The sequence below is a fragment of the Entelurus aequoreus genome, linkage group LG13, assembly GCF_033978785.1.
Source record: "Entelurus aequoreus isolate RoL-2023_Sb linkage group LG13, RoL_Eaeq_v1.1, whole genome shotgun sequence".
Taxonomy (NCBI): Eukaryota; Metazoa; Chordata; class Actinopteri; order Syngnathiformes; family Syngnathidae; genus Entelurus; species Entelurus aequoreus.
In genome coordinates this window covers 27,609,379-27,633,133 of record NC_084743.1, presented here as the reverse complement: position 1 = coordinate 27,633,133, position 23,755 = coordinate 27,609,379, and the positions used below count along the sequence as shown (strand labels likewise).

The window sequence follows — 23,755 nt, the reverse complement described above, 5'->3', positions numbered from 1 at the left end:
ATGACATGTTTTAAATAGGTTAAAATCCAATCTGCACTTTGTTAGAATATATAACAAATTGGAACAAGCTATATTTCTAACAAAGACAAATCATTATTTCTTCTAGATTTTCCAGAACAAAAATTTTAGAAGAAATTCAAAAGACATTGAAATAAGATTTAAATTTGATTCTACAGATTTTCTAGATTTGCCAGAATAATTGTATTGAATTTTAATCATAATAAGTTTAAAGAAATATTTCACAAATATTCTTCGTCGAAAAAACAGAAGCTAAAATGAAGAATAAGTTAAAATGTATTTATTATTCTTTACAATAAAAAAAATACATTTACTTGAACATTGATTTAAATTGTCAGGAAAGAAGAGGAAGGAATTTAAAAGGTAAAAAGGTATTTGTGTTTAAAAATCCTAAAATCATTTTTAAGGTTGTATTTTTTCTCTAAAATTGTCTTTCTGAAAGTTATAAGAAGCAAAGTAAAATAATTTATGAATTTATTTAAACAAGTAAAGACCAAGTCTTTAAAATATTTTCTTAGATTTTCAAATTCTATTTGAGTTTTGTCTCTCTTAGAATTAAAAATGTCGGGCAAAGCGAGACCAGCTTGCTAGTAAATAAATAAAATGTGAAAAATAGAGGCAGCTCACTGGTAAGTGCTGCTATTTGAGCTATATTTAGAACAGGCCAGCGGGCGACTCATCTGGTCCTTACGGGCTACCTGGTGCCCACGGGCACCGCGTTGGTGACCCCTGCTCTATACATTGCTAATGTGGTAGATGACTATTCTAGCTGCAAATGTCTTGTTTTTGGTGCAATATTTACACAGGTGTATAGAGGCCCATTTCCAGCAATTATCACTCCAGTGTTGTAATGGTACAATGTGTTTGCTCATTGGCTCAGAAGGCTAATTGATGATTAGAAAACCCTTGTGCAATCATGTTCACACATCTGAAAACAGTTTAGCTCGTTACAGAAGCTACAAAACTGACCTTCCTTTGAGCAATTTGAGTTTCTGGAGCATCACATTTGTGGGGTCAATTAAACACTCAAAATGGCCAGAAAAAGAGAACTTTCATCTGAAACTCGACAGTCTATTCTTGTTCTTAGAAATTAAGGCTATTCCACAAAAGTGTTTGGGTGACCCCAAACTTTTGAACGGTAGTGTATATATAATCAATTTGGAGAGTTTCATTAAATACTTGAAGTTTGTTTTTAAATGTTGACAATATTTATCCGCAGAGCTTCTCCCTATGTACATTAAAGTACATAACATAGGGTAACTACGAGCATGATGGTGGTAAAGACTGTAAAAAAAAAGCACTGTAAAATATCACTTAAAAAATTACATCAGAATCATCTTTATTGGCAAAGTATGTTTAACACAAGAAATTTGAATTGTTAGGCTATGCTCTCTGGTTCAATATAAAAAAACAATATTAACGGTTAACTACAAATATAAACACATACTTAAATAATATGTGCAAGGCTAAATAATAGTGCAGTTGTGAATAGAGAAAAGCAAAAAGATGATGACGTGAACATGAGTTAGTACATTCACAGTGACCGATTGGTTCCTGAGTTATTTCACAGCGTTCAACAGATTGATAGCCTGAGGGAAGAAACTGTTTGGAAAACTGCCTTTTTCATCAAAGGCTGTCAATTATAGAATACATTACCAACACAAATCAAATTAATCATATATATTAATCTGTTAGCTACAAAGGTTAAATATTGGCTAAAAGGGAAAACAAAGCTGTATACATTAACTTGGCACTGGTTGTACTTTATTCTTTAAGTTGTTACCTTTTATTACATATTTTATTACAATGTGTGTTATTTTATTATATTGACTGATTTTATTGTGTGTTAGAGAATGTTATTCATTTAAATGCCCAACAAGTACATGAATTGGAACTTAGCAATAGTTATAAACTTTCTGAACAGCACATTTTTGGAGTTACAAACCGTGGCATACATTATGGAATCATCCGGTCTTGGAGGATGTTCATGTAGTTGTTTAATTTTGTAGAAAAAATGGCAGTTAACATACATGACACACAACTTTAGTCATTTCAAATGGACACTGTCTGGCTTTAAGAACCACAAAAATAAATTGTGGTAGTCAGTAACAGTTGAATTTTTAGATCGAGAGTGAAAAAAATATTGAATCAATCAATTCTGAGGTAAAAACAAAAAATGGAATCACCCTTAAATGTTTATTTCAAAACCAACACCTGCATCAGATCAAATATGTTCATTAGTCTGCAGTTAAAAATAATTGTTCCCACCTTGGAGAGCTGTTGCACCAGGTGGATTGACAGGAATCATGGATGAAAAACAAGAAATGTCAATTAAAAACAAAGGGGATAATTACCAAACATGTTCAAGAAGGTAAATCATCACGCGATGTTGCAAAAGATGTTGGTCGTTCAGTCAGCTGTGTCTAAAATCTGGAACAAGTACAAACAACATAGGAAGGTTGTAAAAGGCAATAGTACTGGTAGACCAAGGAAAACATCACAGCGCCGAGAGAGAAAACTAAAAGCAATATGTTTTGAAAACAGAAAATGCACAGCAAAACAAATGAAGAACAAATGAGCGGAAACTTGAGTCGACGTCTATGACCCAACTGTAGGAAACCGTCCAGAGAGAAATGGGATTTAAACACAGACAAGTAAACAAAAGCCGTCCTTAACACCTAAACATAAGAAAAACTAAGTTGCTGTGGGCTAAGGAAAAGCAATCGTGGACTATGGATGAATTGCAAATCTGCATTGGGAAAAGAGATGATGCTGGAAATTTAGTTTGGTGCCATACCATTGACATTTATGAAGACGACTGCCTGAAGAAAACATACACATTTTAACAGTCATTGATGATACTGGGCTGGGTGTCAGGTAACACAGGAGAGATGGCTGTCATTACATCTTCAATCAATGCGCAAGTTTTCATTCACTGCGTTACCATGCACTAAATTAATCAGATTTCTCAAATATTTTTTATTTTTTTTGGATTTTCACACCTAGTGTGAAGTCCAAGTGTCCATGCACACTCTCAAATGTGATTATTGGTCATACGCCGTGTTCCTCCCGTATACTAGGTGGCGCATATTTCATTTTAGCACGGATAACTGAATTAGTTGACCTATGACATCACACTAGGATTTGCAGATCCTTACAACTTCTGTTGTGTAAGTGATGTCCGCTGTAATATTGGCACAGGTTGCAAATATGATGTTTTTAATGGTTATGCTGGTGTTGAATAGCAGACAGCATCAAGAAATGATCTTGGATTTTGCTACGAACATGACGCTATAACCAAGAACGTATCAGATCGGATGCAAAGAAAGGCGGCAGAAGAGTTTTTTTGAAGAAATTTTCGGACGACAATCATGGAAACAAAACTTTTGAATGTCTCAAAGTTAATTCAGAAGGCTCTATGGATTAATAGAAGGAGTTTTAAAGGCCTACTGAAACCCACAACTACCGACCACGCAGTCTGATAGTTTATATATCAATGATGAAATCCTAACATTGCAACACATGCCAATACGGCCGGGTTAACTTATAAAGTGCAATTTTAAATTTCCCGGCAAACTTCCGGCTGAAAACGTTTCGATATGATGACGTTTGCGCGTGACGTCAACTGTTGAAGCGGAAGTATTCGGAGCCCATTGAATCCAATACAAAAAGCTCTGTTTTCATCTCAAAATTCCACAGTATTCTGGACATCTGTGTTGGTGAATCTTTTGCAATTTGTTTAATGAACAATGGACACTGCAAAGAAGAAAGTTGTAGGTGAGATCGGTGTATTAGCGGCGGACTACAGCAACACAACCAGGAGGACTTCGAGATGGATAGCAGACGCGCTAGCCGAACGACCTCACCTTGACTTCCTCCGTCTCCGGGCCGCCGACCGCATCGGTGATTGGGTGAAGTCCTTCGTCGTACCGTCGATCGCTGGAACGCAGGTGAGCACGGGTCGTGATGAGCAGATGAGAGCTGGCGTAGGTGCAGAGCTAATGTTTTTAGCATAGCTCTGTCGAGGTTCCGTAGCTAAGTTAGCTTCAATGGTGTCGTTAGCAACAGCATTGCTAGGCTTCGCCAAGCTGGAAAGCATTAACCGTGTAGTTACATGTCCAGAGTTTGGTAGTATTGTTGATCTTCTGTCTATCCTTCCAGTCAGGGGCGTATTTGTTTTGTTTCTATATGCAGTTAAGCCCGATGCTATCACGTTAGCTCTGTAGCTAAAGTGCTTCACTGATGTATTGTCGTGGAGATAAAAGTCACTGTGAATGTCCATTTCACGTTCTCGACTCTCATTTTCAAGAGGATATAGTATCCGAGGTGATTTAAAATACAAATCCGTGATCCACAATAGAAAAAGGAGAGAGTGTGGAATCCAATGAACCCTTGTACCTAAGTAACGGTCAGAGCGAAAAAAGATACGTCCTGCACTGCACCCTAGTCCTTCACTCTCACGTTCCTCATCCACGAATCTTTCATCCTCGCTCAAATTAATGGGGTAATCGTCGCTTTCTCGGTCCGAATCTCTCTCGCTGCATTGAAAACAATAGGAAAATGTGAGCAGCCCTTCCTCCGGTGACGTCACGCTACTTCCGGTAGGGGCAAGGCTTTTTTTTATCAGAGACCAAAAGTTGCGAACTTTATCGTTGTTGTTCTATACTAAATCCTTTCAGCAAAAATATGGCAATATCGTGAAATTATCAAGTATGACACATAGAATGGATCTGCTATCCCAGTTTAAATTAAAAAAAATTGTTTCAGTAGGCCTTTAAATCCGAAGGAAAAGACAGTTCGTGACCCGACTGATATCCAGAGGATAGTTGCTATTGTTCTGGACTATCTTGCCCGTTGTGTGGAAAGTTAATCAGTTGGCTTGCACAAATGCAGCGCGAAGAGGTTTGTGTACGCTTTATTATTTGCCTTTAATATACCTGCTTCATTCTCTTTCCTCTCTTCCGTATTTTGCATACAATCGCATAATCCAGGTGTACTCGTTCGATTTTTCAAAAATCAATCTCGATCGGATTAAGGTGTTTCCATGGGTTGTAGGAGGTTGATTTAGAGACAAAATATTTGTGAAATCAAACTAATTTAGTGCATGGACACATACTGATTGATATTTTGGACACTTTTTTAAAATTCCCTCAATCAAAAGGCTGTTTTGGGATGATTACATCATTTTTCATATAGAAACAACGGTAAAAATGTTCCTTGAAGAAAGATACATAAGATCAATGTCACAGCCTGCAAATAGTCTGAATCTCAAATTAATTGAAAGTCTGTGGTGGAAATTGAAGAAAACGGTCCGCGACAAGACTCCAATCCGCAAAACTGATATGACAACAGCAATCAGAGAAAGTTGGGGCAAGATTGATGAAGAGTTTGTCACTTAAGTCCATGCCTCTGAGACTGCAAGCTGTTACTGTATAAAAGCCAAATGTGGTGCAACAAAGTACTAGTTTTGTGTTGTCGTGTTTTTTGTTTGTTTTTCATGATTCAATGTTTCCTAAGGATTGAGTTATTCCATTATTGTTTTCACTTTTCTTGATCTAAAAATTGAACTGTTACTGACTACTGCAATTTATTGTCTTGGTTTCTTTTAGTGTCTCTTAAAGCCTATTTCTGCAATATTCAACTATTGAATCAACAGCCGTCAAGTCTGGTGATGCCCTAATTTTTGCCAGGAGTTGTATGTTTAACTGTATCGTCCCCTTTCGAATAAAATACTATTCCGTTAGACGCTGAGCAGCTAATGGACCGCACACTAGATTTTTGTATTATAGCTGCTTGCAGATACAACCAAATGAGGTCAGTGAGAGTGAACCAAACAGGGGGGCAAAACTAAAATGACTTAGACCTCATTATGGAGCTCTGCAGAGATAAGGGGAGCTGCAGCTCGGCTCTGAAGTGTGCCCTTTAACATGTGTGCATTTTGGCATATAAACAACAGCAACCTTTACCAGTGATTAAGCAAAATAATTTCTTCATTGCATGATTTTGTGATTCCACAGTTGTAAAGCTTAGGACTGAAAAAAACATTGCATCGTTATTAGAGGTGATAATCTTTGGGGACCTCACGATTCAATTATGATTACGATTCAGGAGCTATGATTGGATTAATAAAATCGATTATTGGTGGATTTTTCATTTATATGTATTGATGCAGTTTTACATTTCTTTTCGTTTCACCAAATAAGCGTTCATCACTTGCAACTTTAAAAAACAGTGCATTTGTAATAAGAAACTGTTAAATTATTTCTCGCATTTACTAAATTAATGGAAATGTGTGCAAAACTGGAACATAAGTGCTCTATAATAAAGGAGCTGGTTGGATCTCTCGCAGTCAGCCAAATTTTAGAACTGTCCGCATTACTTTGTTTACAATAAATAAATTGATTATCGATTATTGACAATTACTAATTTATTTTATAATTGTCCATGTCCGAATTGTGAAATCAATTATTTCCCCCACCTCTAATTGTTGTTATATATAATACATACATGATAATACATACAGTATACAGTTTAACATTTCAAATATGTTCATATTTATTTTTTAATTTGTTTGCGTGTGTTCTTGAATCAATTTGCTCGTAAATTGCTGGCATAGAGAGAAGCTGGCTAATAAATATAAGTATATGCCCCCAATATTGTACTGTTACTATCTAGCGACCATAACCAAATTCACCCATCAAAAAAGCCAGCGATAGGCAGTGTCTGTTTTGTGGATCAAAGTATGGAAAAATGTACGGGAAAAGATGAAACGATATACATGTATTGACACATATGATCAATATTATCAATAAAGACGACACATATTATTTTACACCACCCATAATCAATCTCTTAACCTTTTGCAACCACTGACCTTTTACAGAAGACAATTCCTGCCGGAAAAGACACAAACAACAAAAATGCAATTCAAGTATGTTTACAATTAGATATTAGGACATAACATATTTTAAATAAATTAATAAAAGTTATGTAAAAGATTGTATTTGCTATAAATTATCACATGTGAATAATAAACTAAAATACCACATTCACAACTACAATTTTAGAGCAGTTATTATGTTCAATAGTCATGTGTTTGTATTCCAGATAATGTCCAAAGTTTATATGAAATGATGAAGACCATTGAGTTATAGGTCCAAGAAAAAAGAAAAGTGTCAAAGTAACTCCTACCGCAGTGAAAACATTTAAAAACTGCTATGTTGCTTTGGATTTAAATTAAAAAGTAGGCAAAAGACAATAAATGAGGTCACAATATATTTTGGAAAAAGGTTTGGCTTAAAAATAAACTTAAATAGTACGGTTGTTGTAAAAGTACATCCGTAAATCTGTCACGATAAAGGCTTTGGAAGCAACACTTAATTAGCAATTATCTCTACGTGCTTTTGAATGGATGTGGCCGCAACGCTTCTGAACCGAACCAAAACTATTACAAAGGCAGAAACAAAGTATAATTGTATGTATTCAGTCCTTCAAAGTAGAACAAGCAAACACCCGCAGAGCCTGACGACCACAGTGATGATCAGATAAGGAAGTGACCAGTCGTCGTCATCATGAAATACTTCAAACCTGTCAATTTATTGCAAACAATAAATGATGGGTCCAACACAGTGTTTTGCAACCACTGTGCCGGGTAGTGTGCCGTGAGATACGGTCTGGTGTGCCGTGGGAGATAATGTCATTTCACCTATTTGGGTTAAAAATATATCCGCAAATAATGTGCCGTTGTTGAGTGTCGGTGCTGTCGAGAGCTCGGCAGAGTAACCGTGTTATTCTCTTCCATATCAGTTGGTGGCAGCAGGTAGCTAATTGCTTTGTAGATGTCGTGATCACAATATGCAGACGACAGCGGGAGGCAGTGTGCAGGTAAAAAGTTATCTAATGCTTAAACCAAAAATAAACAAAAGGCGAGTGCCGCTAAGAAAAAGGCGTTGAAGCTTAGGGAAGGCTATGCAAAACTGAACTGGCTACAAAGTAAACAAAAACAGAATGCTGGACGACAGCAAAGACTTACAGCATGCGGAGCAGAGTCTGCGTCCACAAAATACATCCGTACATGACATGACAATCAAATGTCCACATAAAGAAGGATAAAAACAACTTAAGTAGTCTTGATTGCTAAAACTTTGAACTGTTTTTAACTTTTTAACTTCCTTTTTATCTAACAAATTGCTCCTAAGATCATTTGTATCTGCTTTTTCTATGTGCATATAAATATGTGTGTGTATTTTACCTCTGTTTTAAATTATATATTTTAGTCTGTCCTTTGCCTGTATTTATTTATTGTGTACAGCCCTTTGTTTTTCAACTGTGGTTGTTTTTAAAGGGCTTTATAAATAAAGTTGGCATGGTATAAGTTGGTAAAACAAAGCAGGTGCGGGGAATATCGCTCAAAGGAAGACATGAATCTGCTACAGGAAAATACCAACAAAACAGGAAAAGCCACCAAAATAGGAGCGCAAGACAAGAAATAAAACACTACACACAGAAAAACACCAAAAAACTCCAAATAATTCACAATGTGACAGGTCGTGACAGTACACCTACTTTGAGACAAGAGCTATAATGATGCATGGTTGGTTATGGTTTAATTTCATATCCAACAATTGCGGAAACAACTTTTTACTGTCAATATCGCTTGCTGAGTTTCATTTTTAATTTTTTGTGCTGGTGGTGTGCCTCTGCATTTTTTCAATGAAAAAAAAATGTGCCTTGGCTCAAAAAAGGTTGAAAAACACTGCTCCAACCAATGCCTCGCAGAGAATTTCTGATTTCCACGTTTATTTTTGGGATATTTTATTACATCTTCCATATTAGGCTCCAACGTACCTACATGTAATACTGCACTGCACATAACATTGTTCTGAACTCTTTCAGGATGATGTACTGGAGTGTAGTGGGTGATCACTCTCATATTGAGGAATCGGCCATGGATGGTTCCCTACGCAGAGTTATTTTGGAGAAGAACCTTCGAAGACCAACTGGTAGGTTTTTGTTTTGAAAACCATGTGGTAGAAAATGGATGAATGGATGCATTATTTAAATTGCAACCTGTTTCTTTGTTATTTAAGTGTGTTTAGTGTTTTCTATTTATATATCGAAACGAAACAAGGGTAGCATTTGAGTGTGTTTCGAACATGCATGCATACAACATGATACATCACAATTTCCAGTGTCTCTATTCAACATGTTCGAAAAGGAGTAGGAAGAAGCAGAGCTTATTTAATCCTTGACATGGCAGTTGCTAAACCTTTTGTTCATTTCCTGTTCTCAATTTAGTCACAATATACTCCATAAGTAATAACATTAAAAATAAATAAATACATAAAATTAGTGAAGTAAGTTATATTTCATATGGTGAGATAAGTGAGATTATCTAGAAAATTAATGTATGGATGATATAAATTCAGAATGTTTATCATGGTTTTTCAAAGAACCATGATACCATGAACCATGTACTTTGCAAACACTTTAAATTTGAAGAGTTTCTTAAAGTGGATTATATTAGTACTTTGTTTGATTTGTCTATTTAATCAATGCCACGTGTTATTGAAGGCTTCCTTTCTTATATTTGCAAAATTGTATATGTTTGGGAGCAATTTCATCATGTTTTCATCAGCCGCTATCCGTCAGTCGGGACTGTATTTGCTACAGTTCCCCATGGTGTCCGCAAAAATAGATGTCATTCTTGGTACAAAACAACCCTGAAGCATGGAGAATACATGTGTGTTTTATGTGTGCTATCTAATACAATGGAGAGCTGTGCAACCCTTCATAATGTACTGTAGGCTTTGATTTTGACCACACAAAAATAAGTAAAATACCAAAGAAATACATAACGATTAAATACTTAACAGTCTGAGATTGCTGTGTTTTCCGGGGGGAGACAGGATTGATCTAGTTTTCAGCATCCGCTTTGGCCTCCTTTAATTCAAGGGGCCAACATTCTGTTGTGTTCACAGCAAGAGGGATTCATCATTCCTGGAAAACCTATTTAAGACACCCAGCCAGCTTCTCAATTATCTAGTCAAACTGTGTGCAGAAAGTAAACGTGATTAATTGGCTCAATATTGTATTGTAAGCATTCTTAAACTCGTCCATCCAAACTGCGGTGCACAATAAGGCCAGAGCTACTTTGTATTTTCCACACAAGAGAATTGATTGCAGAAAGAAAAACAAGGCAAAAGGCTAGAAATACGAAAATGGTGGCTCCGCATTGTGCTGCTCATCTTGACTGTTCTGACCTTAGCTTCTTTTGATGACTGATGACTTCCACTGTGATCTCTGTGTAGTTTGTAAGGTAAATACATGTCTTTCTGTCGTCCTCCCACAGGGCTCGCAATTGATTATTTTAATCAACGTTTGTACTGGGCTGATCCTGAGCTCTCGCAGATTGGCAGCATGAGACTGGATGGTTCCGACCCGCTTATGACGATCAGTGAGAGACATGGTAATTCCTAGCGTAAAATCGCTCTCCGATGGAATTCCAGATCAAACCTTTTGCCAACTAATATTTTTTGTCCTGAACACTCAAGTGCAAGTATTCAGAAGTTGTTTTTTCCTTCATTTCAGGAATATTCCAACCATACAGAATTGATATATTTGAAGACTACATCTATGGAACTGGATTAAAACACGAGGTCTTCAAGATTCACAAGTTTGGCAAACAGTCTGTGGAGTTCCTCAACTTGGGTGTGGAGAAGCCCACCAATGTTTTGATCTCCCACAAATTTAAACATCAAGATGGTAATTTGTCATTTTGGCTTGGTTTTGTAAATTAGAATCTGGGGAAAAAATGTGACACAGTGGTACTTTAATTTACGAGTCTTTTAAGATGCGAGCTCTCTCTTGGCTTTTTGTTATGATTTGAGTTACTCGCCTCCCCGCCGCCGGCTAAGGAAGTATTTATCAACAGCCAGAGATCAACATAATCCTTTAAATTGCGGCACCTCTTTATGTAATTGTGACAAATTACAATGACACGTTTGTCATTTCTGTAAGATTAGTGTCATATCCTTAAAGGGGTCATTTTTTTTTTTTTTACAGACTGTCTTCGAGCCACTTTCTGACCGTCTCTTCAGAATGTGCCGTTTTGTGGGCGGTCTTATTTAATAATAATGATAATAATGGATTAGATTTATATAAGGCAGCACGGTGGAACAGGGGTTAGTGCATGTGCCTCACATTACGAAGGTCCAATCCTCGTCCTTTACTATTGTTTATGTAAATAGAATTACTATTGTTTAACACCTTACAGGGAAAAATACTGGTTCTGAATACCATAGTAGAATATATATGTATATATATCTTCACTTTTTTAGAATTTTAGAGTAACATTTAGTGGCAAAGGGCAGCACGGTGGCACAGGGGTTAGTGCATGTGCCTCACAATACGAAGGTCCAATCCTCGTCCTTTACTATTGTTTATGTAAATGGAATTACTATTGTTTAACACCTTACAGGGAAAAATACTGGTTCTGAATACCATAGTAGAATATATATATATATATACAACTTCACTTTTTTAGAATTTTAGAGTAACTCGGGATCTTTCTGTGTGGAGTTTGCATGTTCTCCCCGTGACTGCGTGGGTTCCCTCCGGGTACTCCGGCTTCCTCCCACCTCCAAAAACATGCACCTGGGGTTAGGTTGATTGGCAACACTAAATTGGCCCTAGTGTGTGAATGTGAGTGTGAATGTTGTCTGTCTATCTGTGTTGGCCCTGTGATGAGGTGGCGACTTATCCAGGGTGTACCCCGCCTTCCGCCCAAATGCAGCTGAGATAGGCTCCAGCACCCTCTGCGACCCTGATAGGGACAAGCGGTAGAATATGGATGGATGGATAGATTTATATATAGCGCTTTTCTATACACTAGACCAGGGGTCGTGAACCCAAAACGTTGAAAGAGCCATATTGGACCAAAAATACAAAAAAAAAATCTGTCTGGAGCTGCAAAAAAATGAAAAGCCGTATATACGTCTTATAATGAAGGCAACACATGATGTAAGTGTCTATATTAGCTATATTAGCCTACTATCAAAATGACTATTTGTCGCAAGCTGAAGCAAATCTTTGTTGACGGAAATGTTGAAATGTGATATTTATTCCACACATTTTTACAACCAAAAGTAAATCAGAGGCTACTCAGAAGGTGAGATAACTCCTGGAAATTACTGGCTTTTAATGGCCAAACGTATAGATGTGTGTGGCCACTGTCCAAGTTAAGGCTGTCTTCTTTTAATAGATTTATTACAATCTTTGGCAAGCTAGGTAATGTTTGCTATGGTCTGGAACAACATGCCACACAAACAACTATCTGAAATGCAGCCAATATTACATACAGTTAATGTGTCATGAGACATGCAAAACTAAATTATATACAAAAAGGATAAAAGTAAAGGACATTAAAAGAGCTCAAATATACCTACAAATGAGGCATAATGATGCAATATGTACATACAGCTAGCCTAAATAGCATGTTAGCATTGATTAGCTAGCAGTCATGCAGTGACCAAACATGCCTGATTAGCACTCCAACAAGTCAACAACATCAACAAAGCGCACCTTTGTGCATTCACGCACAGTATAAAACGTTTGGTGGACAAAATGAGACAAAGAAGGAGTGGAATATTTTACATGTAAACCAACTGTTGCGTCACAGTCCACACTATGGTGAGTTCAAGCACCGCCAAAATTAGTAGGACAAAACGATGTTCACCAAACACTCTCATCAGTGAAGCGTACACACAAACATATTAAACAGCGGGCTTTCTAACAATTGGGAAGGTTTGTGTCATGTTTGTCCTCAAACAAAAAACATACTAAAACAAAAAAATAAATGTTCCCCTTCTTTTTCCGTTTTCAATCCTTTTTTAAAAATGCTCCAGGGAGCCACTGGAGTGGCACTAAAGAGCTTCATGCTTTAGACCCCTGCACTAGACACTCACCACGCACAGAGGAGTGAGAACCCATCATTAATTTACTACACATTTACACACTGTTAGTGGTAAGCGACATTTGTAGCCACAACTGCCGTGGGGTAGACTGACGTAAGCTTGGCTGCCAGTTTGCGCCTATGGCCCCTCCGACCACCACATACACATTGATACACACAACGACAGTGACTTGGATGGCAGAAGTGGGGATGGAACCTGGAATCCTCAAGTTGCTGGCTTGGCCGCTCTACCCACCATGCCACGCCGTCCCCTTATTTTTGCGCCAAAGCCCTCTAAGCCCCCTTCGACCATGTTGTAGCTTTTAGCACTTCCATATGGAGTCTACTGACAAATACAAGTTAGAACCATACGCTACTTTTTATTAGAAATGGTAACAGCGGAGGATTTTAGATTGCATGTGCATGTACGAGCCAGTCTGCCCCACAACAAGAGGATAGAGAAAAAGAAGGAACTTACTGACTACAACTTTGGACTACCGATGAATAAATATGGCGAAGTCGTGCAAAGCTCTTCGGGTAAACATCTACCATATCATTATCGGCGGTCACTCGAACGAGTATGACGATCCTCCTGGTAGGGGTGTATCCCATTATGAAGGATGCCTGTGCGTGACTTCGTTTAACGTGGGGAGACTGGTGCACAGACAGTCACCACACGATCCTTGACAGAATCGGGTCAGGGTCCAGTGGCATGGGGTCCAAGACGACTGGGGACCCTTTTCTTCTGCAGCCTTCTTCTGCCATCGCAGCCGTTGTGGTAGTTCTTAAATCTACCGTCTTCCGCCTGCTCCGCCGTTGAGGTCTTCACCGTATCCCTGGCTAGGGGGCAGTCAGGTGCTAGGCCTTTGCCAAGGGCCACCTGGGGTAACAGTAGTAAAGGGGTTAACCTCCTAGTGCCCCAAGACCCCATAGAGGAGCCTCCACTGCCGGATGCACTTTAACGTCATGCCCAGGACTCACAACATTGGACTACCAATGAATAAATATGGCGAAGTCGTGCAAAGATCTTCGGGTAAACCTCTACCATATATGGAAATATCCGCTGACGTAACTAAGGCAAAACATGCCACTATTGTCTCAAATTCCAAACTGCTTGTTTAGAGCAAGTGAAGAAGGCAAGATTGTTTTTTTTTAATATCTGTGCCATTCCTCTATGGTTTCATTTCAATTTTCACAACTTATGCAGATCTTAAAAATACAAAAATAGGTAACTACAGATGTCCGATAATATCGGACTGCCGATATTATCGGCCGATAAATGCTTTAAAATGTGATATCGGAAATTATCGGTATCGGTTTGAAAAAGTAAAATGTATGACTTGTTAAAACGCAGCTGTACGGAGTGGTACACGGATGTAGGGAGAATTACAGAGCGCCAATAATCCTTGAAGGCACTTCCTTTGCGTGCCGGACCAGTCACATAATATGTACGGCTTTTCACACACACAAGTGAATGCAAGGCATACTTGGTCAACAGCCATACAGGTCACACTGAGGGTGACCGTATAAACAACTTTAACACTGTTACAAATATGCGCCACACTGTGAACCCACACCAAACAAGAATGACAAACACATTTCGGGAGAACATCCGCACCGTAACACAACATAAACACAACAGAACAAATACCCAGAACTCCTTGCAGCACTAACTCTTCCGGGACGCTACAATATACAACCCACGCTACCCCTACCCACCCCACCTCAACTCCGCCCACCTCAACCTCCTCATGCTCTCTCAGGGAGAGCATGTCCCAAATTCCGAGCTGCTGTTTTGAGGCATGTTAAAAAAAATTATGCTCTTTGTGACTTCAATAATAAATATGGCAGTGCCGTGTTGGCATTTTTTTCCATAACTGGAGTTGAATTATTTTGGGAAACCTTGTTACATTGTTTAATGCATCCAGCGGGCCATCACAACAAAATTAGGCATAATGATGTGTTAATTCCACGACTGTATATATCGGTATCGGTTGATATCGGAATCGGTAATTAAGAGTTGGACAATATCGGAATATCGGATATCGGCAAAAAAGCCATTATCAAACATCTCTATAGGTAACAATAGGTAATGAAAGTTGGTTTTGTATAATATGACCCCTTTAATGAATTTCTCTCACATGATTATTTAAAGGCCTACTGAAACCCACTACTACCGACCACGCAGTCTGATAGTTTATATATCAATGATGAAATCTTAACATTGCAACACATGCCAATACGGCCGGGTTAACTTATAAAGTGCAATTTTAAATTTCCCGCTAAACTTCCGGTTGGAAACATCTATGTATGAAGACGTATGCGCGTGACGTCACGACGGCAACGGAAGTATTCGTACCCAATGTGTCACCATACAAACTGCTCTGTTTTCATCGAACAATTCCACAGTATTCTGGACATCTGTGTTGGTGAATCTTTTGCAATTTGTTTAATGAACCATGGAGATTGCAAAGAAGAAAGTTGTAGGTGGGATCGGTGTACTAGCAGCTGGCTGTAGCAACACAACAAAGAGGACTTACTTGGATAGCAGACGCGCTAGCCGATGCTAGCCGCCAACCGCATCTGTGATCGGGTGAAGTCCTTCGTCGCGCCGTCGATCGCTGGAACGCAGGTGAGCACGGGTGTTGATGAGCAGATGAGGGCTGGCTGGCGTAGGTGGAGCGCTAATGTTTTTATCATAGCTCTGTGAGGTGCGGTTGCTAAGTTGGCAGTTAGCTTCAGCGTCATTAGCAACAGCATTGTTAAGCTTTGCCAGGCTGAGAATTATTAACCGTGTAGTTACATGTCCATGGTTTAATAGTATTGTTGATCTTCTCTCTATCCTTCCAGTCAGGGATTTATTTATTTTGTTTCCATCTGCATTTGAGCCAGATGCTATCACGTTAGCTCAGTAGCTAAAGAGCTTCGCCGATGTATTGTCGTGGGGATAAAAGTCGCTGTGAATGTCCATTTTGCGTTCTCGACTCTCATTTTCAATAGGATATAGTATCCGAGGTGGTTTAAAATACAAATCCGTGATCCACAATAGAAAAAGGAGAGTGTGTGGAATCCAATGAGACCTTGTACCTAAGTTACGGTCAGAGCGAAAAAAGATACACCCTGCACTGCCTCTCTAGTTCTTCGCTCTAACGTTCCTCATCCACAAATCTTTCATCCTCGCTCAAATTAATGGGGTAATCGTCGCTTTCTCGGTCCGAATCTCTCTCGCTCCATTGTAAACGACGACAAATTTTGAGGAATCCTTCCTCCTGTGACGTCACGCCACTTCCGGTATAGGCAAGGCTTTTTTTTATCAGCGACCAAAAGTTGCGAACTTTATCGTCGTCGTTCTATACTAAATCCTTTCAGCAAAAATATGGCAATAACGCGAAATTATCAAGTATGACACATCGAATGGATCTGCTATCCCCGTTTAAATAAAAAAAATCCATGTCAGTAGGCCTTTAAGTACGGTTATCTCTACTTGTATTATTTTTAGATTTTAAATATTCACATACAGGGACATTTTGCATCCAAAGTAATGCACATATTTTTAGGACCTTGTTAAGCTTAAATTGTGTATGTAGTGAAATACAGAGGGTGTCACTCCCACTATCACAGCCACATGTGCACTTTGTTAGGCCTTTAATCAGTTTGATTGCAATTCATTGCTAGTTTTCAATGTTTTCTTTGCGTTGAACATGCAAAAAAAGTGAATTAGACATTTAAAGTAAGCATTGTCCAACCACGGTTTAATAAAAATGGAGTCTCAGGCAATTGAGTCGATTGGCCAGGTTTTCTGTCCCAGAGAGACTCATTAGACCTGACATGTGATATGTTGACAGACCATGTGCACGGTGCATAAAAGCTTTGACATGAAGCCTGCATGTTCCGCAACGAGCTATGTGTGTATTTGTAGCTTTCAGTGTCATCGTATATAAGAAGCAGATTGTGCATGTATTCCGTTTTAAAGTCACACTTGTTTATAATGTTTAATGTAAAGATGACATTAAATATATAAATATATGCTGTAGGGTTGTACGGAATACCGGTATTGGTATAGTACCGCGGTACTAATTAATCATTTTCGGTACTATATCGCCTCTGAAAAGTACCGGTCCAGCTTTCATGGCTCTCTCAGCCAAAAAGGTTCCCGACCCCTGATCTAGTCGATACTCTTATGGTTACGTCGATAGTTTTTGGCATCACAACATCTTCTTTCGTTTTTTTTAAAATGTATATTATGTTTATAAACTTAGGAAATATGTCCCTGGACACATGAGGACTTTGAATATGACCAATGTATGATCCTGTAACTACTTGGTATCGGATCGATACCTAAATTTGTGGTATCATCCAAAACTAATGTAAAGTATCAAACAACAGAAGAATAAGTGATTATTACATTTTAACAGAAGTGTAGATAGAACATGTTAAAAGAGAAAGTAAGCAAATATTAACAGTAAATTAACAAGTAGATTAATAATACATTTTCTATAATTGTCCTTTATAATGTTGACAAAATAAAATGATAAATGACACAATATGTTACTGCATATGTCAGCAGACTAATTAGGAGTCTTTGTTTGTTTACTTACTACTAAAAGACAAGCTGTCTTGTATGTCCACTATTTTATTTAAGGACTTAACTGCAATAAGAAACATGTTTAATGTACCCTAAGATTTTTTGTTAAAATAAACCCAATAATGCAATTTTTTGTGGTCCTCTTTATTTTGAAAATTAACGAAAAGTACCGAAATAATTTTAGTATCGGTACCAAAATATTGTTATCGCTACAACACTACTACGTTCTATACCTCACTTATCTATTCAATCAGGTGTTTTGATTCATTGACATTGTATTTAACAAGACTGCAATATCGCAGGCTCATTAGTGAGTTTTGAACCTAACTAAAGTATCTCTCTGCGTAATTTAAATGTTTTATTTTTTTGCAGTGGTTATTCAGTGCAATTCAAGGTCTAATAATCAATTACGCATTTTGTCAGTCTGATGATACTGTGCAAGCAAGGCTCTGCACATTGTGTGGCACTCAGAGCCTCAACATACCCTTCAAAACAACAACAAAGAGCAATTCCTCCTGTATTGAACGACCTTGTTGACAAAACTAAATGTGTCTTCATTTTTCTCCACAGCATCAAATCCATGCCTGAGGATGTCTTGTGATTTCATGTGTTTGCTCAACCCATCGGGTGCCAGATGTACTTGTCCAGAGGGCAAAGTACTGATCAACGGCAGCTGCAGTGACGTCAACGTGTCAGGTGGGCTTTTATCTTTTTATGATATCCATCCATCCATCCATTTTCTACCGCTTGTCCCGTTTGGGGTCGCGGGGGTGCTAGAGCCTATCTCAGCTGCATTCGGGCGGAAGGCGGGGTACACCCTGGACAAGATATACAGTAGAATTTAAGAAAACGTTTTACACCACCATCGAGAAAAACTGCGAGAGATTGCAACTTGCAAGGTCTGGAAAAATCAACTTACCCTGGCTTTATTGAAAGGCAGTGGTTAGCAACAAAAACACTATGCAAGGCCATGTTTTATATGTACTGATTAACCTGTTCTGCATATACATTTGTGTGTAACGGCACATTCATTTTTGGTACGGAACCTAGGATTCGATTTGACTACCCACTTTCTACACATTTCAAATACGGGACGGGAAGTGTACTGTGGAAGTCTTCCTCCCGTGGGTTCACCTGATGCCAACAAACCTCCACGATAGCCCGGATGTCTGGTGTTAGCAATGTCTTTTTATTTGGCAGCGCACCCACGCTAGGAAAACACACCCAACTTTACAGTTTCCGCTCTGTGACTTTTCAGTCTCTCAATGGCTGCTGCTAATAAGCATGGCAGGTGATTGGATGATCAGCCCCAGCTGGGTAATGCAATCACCTGCCAGCTGTGCTTCGAGGCCGGTCCTTACACACCCCGCTCCGTGGCAGGCCCGCAGACCACGCCCCTCTCCACATGTACGTTTGGCATTACGAAACACCTCCACAAGCCCAGGTAGTGATAATCGTGTGGAGGCGGAGATCTCGGCAGACAAAAACAGTGAAGCCCAGCCTTTTAAACTAACTGTTTTATTTGCATTTGACCAAAAATAAACCTGCAGCCTAGGGCACGCGGCTTGTTTTTTATTCGCCAGTGGCATATTCTAAATGTAAAATGGGCTAATAATGAGACATATTAATAGATTTGATTTACCAGCCACCACACAGTTTATATTGCAGTATAGTGACTTACTTTTGATTTTTTTTTTTGCCATTACATGTCATGACAGGTCTGGCTTTATATATTATTTCCCAATGTTTTGTGTTTAGTTAGTGTCAGCGACCCTTACTCACTGTTTTCTCCACCTAATGTGCACTCACCCTGCCAGTGTCGAGCGCTGATGGACACACCTGTCTCTGTTTGGTGATTAGGACACACACTTGTTGACATTCTTTCTTTCTTTAGTTTATTTCAAACATGAACACACTTACAGCATAATACATCACACAATATTATATCGTTTCGCTTTACTTCATGTCCGAAAAGGAGTAGGAAGAAGCAAAGCTTATTTAATCCTACCCCTTTCCCCACTTCAGAGCGTTTACAAATACATACGTTCATTTACTGACTTCGTTTTGTAGCACAATGACATCCGTGAATGATTGACACAGCAGTTTTTGTAATAGATAATTAAGTCAGTCATGATAAACATACTGAGATGAAGAATATCGTATTTTCAATAAGGTTGAAAGTGTATCTCATAATTCTTCTTCTTTGTACTTTGTAAGCACTATTACTTTGAACAACCTCTTAAACTGGATCATATCAGTACATTGTTTAACTTCTTTACTTAATCCATTCCATAATTTAATTCCACATACTGATATGCTAAAGGTTCTAAGTGTTGTACGAGCATACAAATGTTTTAAATTAGATTTTCCTCTAAGTTTATATTTCTCCTCTTTAGTAGAGAAGAATTTTTGTACATACTTGGGTAGCAGGTTATAGTTTACTTTGTACATAATTGTAGCTGTGTGCAATTTTACCAAATCATCGAATTTCAATATTTTTGACTCGATAAATAAAGGGTTTGTATGTTCTATATATCCAACATTATATATCAGTCTAATTGATCTTTTTTGTAACACGGTTAACGAATGAAGCGCACATTTGTAGTTATTTCCCCATATTTCTGCACTATAACTCAGATATGGTAACACTAGCGAGCAGTAGAGAATATGAAGTGATTTTTGGCCCAGGACGTATTTTGCTTGGTTCATTATTGAAATGTTTCTTGTCACCTTTGGATGATTCCTTAAAATGTTCCAGTTCCATTCACACATTTAAAAAACGCTTTAAGACCAATGTCTTGAAAAAATATGTCACTCTTGAATCAACACAGTAGTTGATACTATGATCAATGTTAATTACAAACTAAATGTGGGATTTAAATAATAATGGAAGTATAATTGTTTGTATATAGTATATCATTGGTACAAAGGTTTAACATGTGTACAAGGATATTTCACATGCCCATGTGTATATAATTAAACAGTGTTTATGTTGTGTACAAAGTGTATTTATAATATGTTGTGCAAAGGAAATTTCATAATTTTTGGAAGTTCATCTTGTATTTCACATTGTTTGTAGGGTTAGGCGCAATAAGTGTTCAACCTCAGCCTAAACCCTTTCAGTCTGCAACATTTTCAATTTATGAATGTAAAACTGTTTGTTTATTTTGTTGACCACTGACCTAAGAAATAATTAACTAACTAACCTTATGTTATATATTTTGTATATGAGATTTCCAGTTCATTTTATCATCTATAAATACTCCCAAAAATCGGGTTTCTTTTACCCTTTCCATATCTACTCCGTCTATTTGTATTTTTGTATGATGCTCCTTTCTACTGTTACCAAATAGCATTATTTTAGTTTTACTCAGATTCAAGGAATAGTCCGTTTTTGTCAAACCATCTTATAATGTGTTCATTTCTTCATTTCACCTACAGAGTGCTGTATATGTCAGCGCTGAGTGTGCTGTGTTGCCGTTTTGGTGTTTTCCTAATGTAGCTATCTTTTGCATCTTTGCATGTTTTTTTTGTTGTTGCTGCTAAGATAATTCAATTAGCATTTTTTTTGCCTGCATGTCATGCCCTGTGTCTGCATTCTGGGGTCACACCTACTGCTGACATGCAAAGTTGTGACAGTTTTACCATCTTTAATTCTTTCAATTCGTCATATTTTTCATTTACAAATATTAAAAAAATAAATAAACCTAAGCTGAGCCTAAAACCGAGTGACGCACTGAACCAAGATTATGGCCTACTGTTACACTCCTGCTGACATTCTATCATTTTCTACGTCATACTTCCTTCGTCTTCTCTGATCTTAGGTCAGCCCTCGTAAGCCTTCTGTGCCATGAGTCTTAGTTCCCAGCTGTCTTATCGCATAAAGATAAAATGTGGTTGGATGTTGTAGCATCAATAGAGGTATAAAGTCTGGTTTATATTGTAACAATCACATCAAATACACTGCAATAAAGTCTAATAGAATAAAGTGATTCAATCAAATTCCCGAAGATGTATGAATTTAATATCTTGCTTTTGCAGCTCATATTTTTCTTTTTTGCAGTTTGTATTATTAGTAGTATTCTATTGCATTAGCAAGATGGCTGTGTTGAGTGTATTTGACTTCTCCAAGTACACATAGAACAGTAAGACATGTGGTCTGTTGTGAAGGTGAACTGTGCCGTCCCCCCTGCGAGAACGGAGGGCGTTGCCTAGCCAACGAGAAGGGAGACTGGAGGTGCTACTGCTGGCCTGATTTTTCGGGGGAGCGCTGTGAGGTCAACCACTGCACCGACTACTGCCTAAATGGAGGCACCTGCATGGGCTCACCCCTGGGTAAGACTCGACAATCGGGATGCTTGAGTCCCGCTAAAACTCTATTATATGTCTCAGTCAGGTCAGTTTTCAGGGTCAATCCCCTGCTGGTTCTTCTTTAAATTGACATGCACTTGTCAGAAATGGGTGTTATCGTCGTCTGTCAGCCCACAAGCATCCATAGCATATGAATTTATGGTTCCTGTTTCACAAAACCAACCATAGGGAATTGTTTTGTGCAGCTTTGCATAGAACACTGCCACGGAATGGGGTTTTGAATGTAGCGGTTGCAGCCCATTTCCTCTTACACAATGGTTCAGTGAATAGTAACATTTCTGTCTGTAAAAAAAAAAACTCTATGACATCATTGCTTTAACTCCACTTCTGCAAGCTATGCAGTTTTTAGACTTGAAGCCTACAGTATGGAGTGGACCACTAAGCTCTCGGATTTTCATTTGGATTTTTTCTATAAGAATTATTGTCCATTTATACGTCTTGTACAAAGCTTTTCCTGAGGAGCAGAAGTTGTTATAGCTGTCATATTTGTGTGAATGTTCCGGAGCATTCACACAAATATGGTTTTCTACACCAAAGTTCATCTATTTATTCTTCTTCTTTTTCTTCTTCTCCAGATTTTGTCGCGTTCTACCGTCCACATTTTTCTCCCGATTCAAACCATTCCGACTTCAAACTGTTCAGCCTATTCAGGAATCGCTGGATTTTCTTTGAAAAATTCCAAAAATTCCCAGATTTCCCAGAATTCCAGGTTTTCCGGGACATTTTTCCCATTCAAAATGAATTGGCCATTTTTCTAACTTTCACCATTTCCACATGTTTCTACCTATTCAAACCATTCCACCTTCAAAACATTCCACCATTCTGTAAATTCAAACTTTTCCTTTTTTAACTTCCAAAAATATTCCCGGATTTTCAAGATTTCCTGCTTTTCCAAACTCTATTTCCACTCTTTTTTCTGGCGACTACTCCTTCCCCATTTTTCAACGCATTTCAACCGTTCCACCGTCAAAACATTCCTCTTAATCAGGACAAAAAACCGAAGTTGTTTTTTGAACCGGAAAAATTGCCGGTTTTCCCGAAATTCCAGGAATTCCGTAATACCATTTCTCAATTCAACATGTTACTACTAAAACATTTCTCAACCGATTTAAAAAATTCCAACACCAACCTTTTCAACTCATTCTTACCATTCAAGTTTTTTACCAATTTTTTAAAAAATTACTGCTTTTCCCGAAATTTCCAAAGTTGTTATAGCTGTCATATTTGTGTGAATGTTCCAAAGCATTCACACAAATATGGTTTTCTACACCAAAATTCATCTATTTATTCTTCTTCTTCTTTTTCTTCGTCTCCAGATTTTGCCGCATTCTACCTTCCACATTTTTCACCCGATTCAAACCGTTCCAACTTCAAACTATTCTGCCTATACAGGAATCGCGGATTTTCCCTTGACAAATTCCAAAAATTCCCAGGTTTCCCAGAATTCCAGGTTTTCCGGGGCATTTTTCCCATTCAAAATGAATTGGCCATTTTTCAAACTTCCACCATTTCCCCATTTTTGTACTTATTCAAACCATTCCACCTTCAACACATTCCACCATTCTGGAAATTCTAACTCTTTCTTTTTCAACTTCAAAAAAATTCCAGGATTTTCCAGATTTCCTGCTTTTCCAAAGCCCTATTTCCACTCTATTTTCTGGCGACTACTCCTTCCACATTTTTCAACGCATTTCAACCGTTCCACCATCAAAACATTCCTCTTAATTGGGACAAAAAACAAAATAGTTTTTTGAACTGGAAAAATTCCCGGTTTTCCCGAAATTCCAGGAATTCCATAATGCCATTTCTCAATTCAACATGTTACTACT

General features: G+C 38.1%; 1 protein-coding gene across 1 annotated transcript in view; it reads left to right on the top strand.

Moving 5' to 3' along the window:
* The window catches only part of LOC133663276 (low-density lipoprotein receptor-related protein 1B-like), an 872,326-nt gene that overhangs the window by 810,075 nt on the left and 38,496 nt on the right, over window positions 1-23,755 (top strand). The window contains 5 exon segments of the mRNA XM_062067630.1: window positions 8,914-9,020; window positions 10,370-10,486; window positions 10,609-10,782; window positions 18,126-18,251; window positions 21,726-21,890. Of these exon segments, the coding sequence (XP_061923614.1) occupies window positions 8,914-9,020; window positions 10,370-10,486; window positions 10,609-10,782; window positions 18,126-18,251; window positions 21,726-21,890 (689 nt within the window).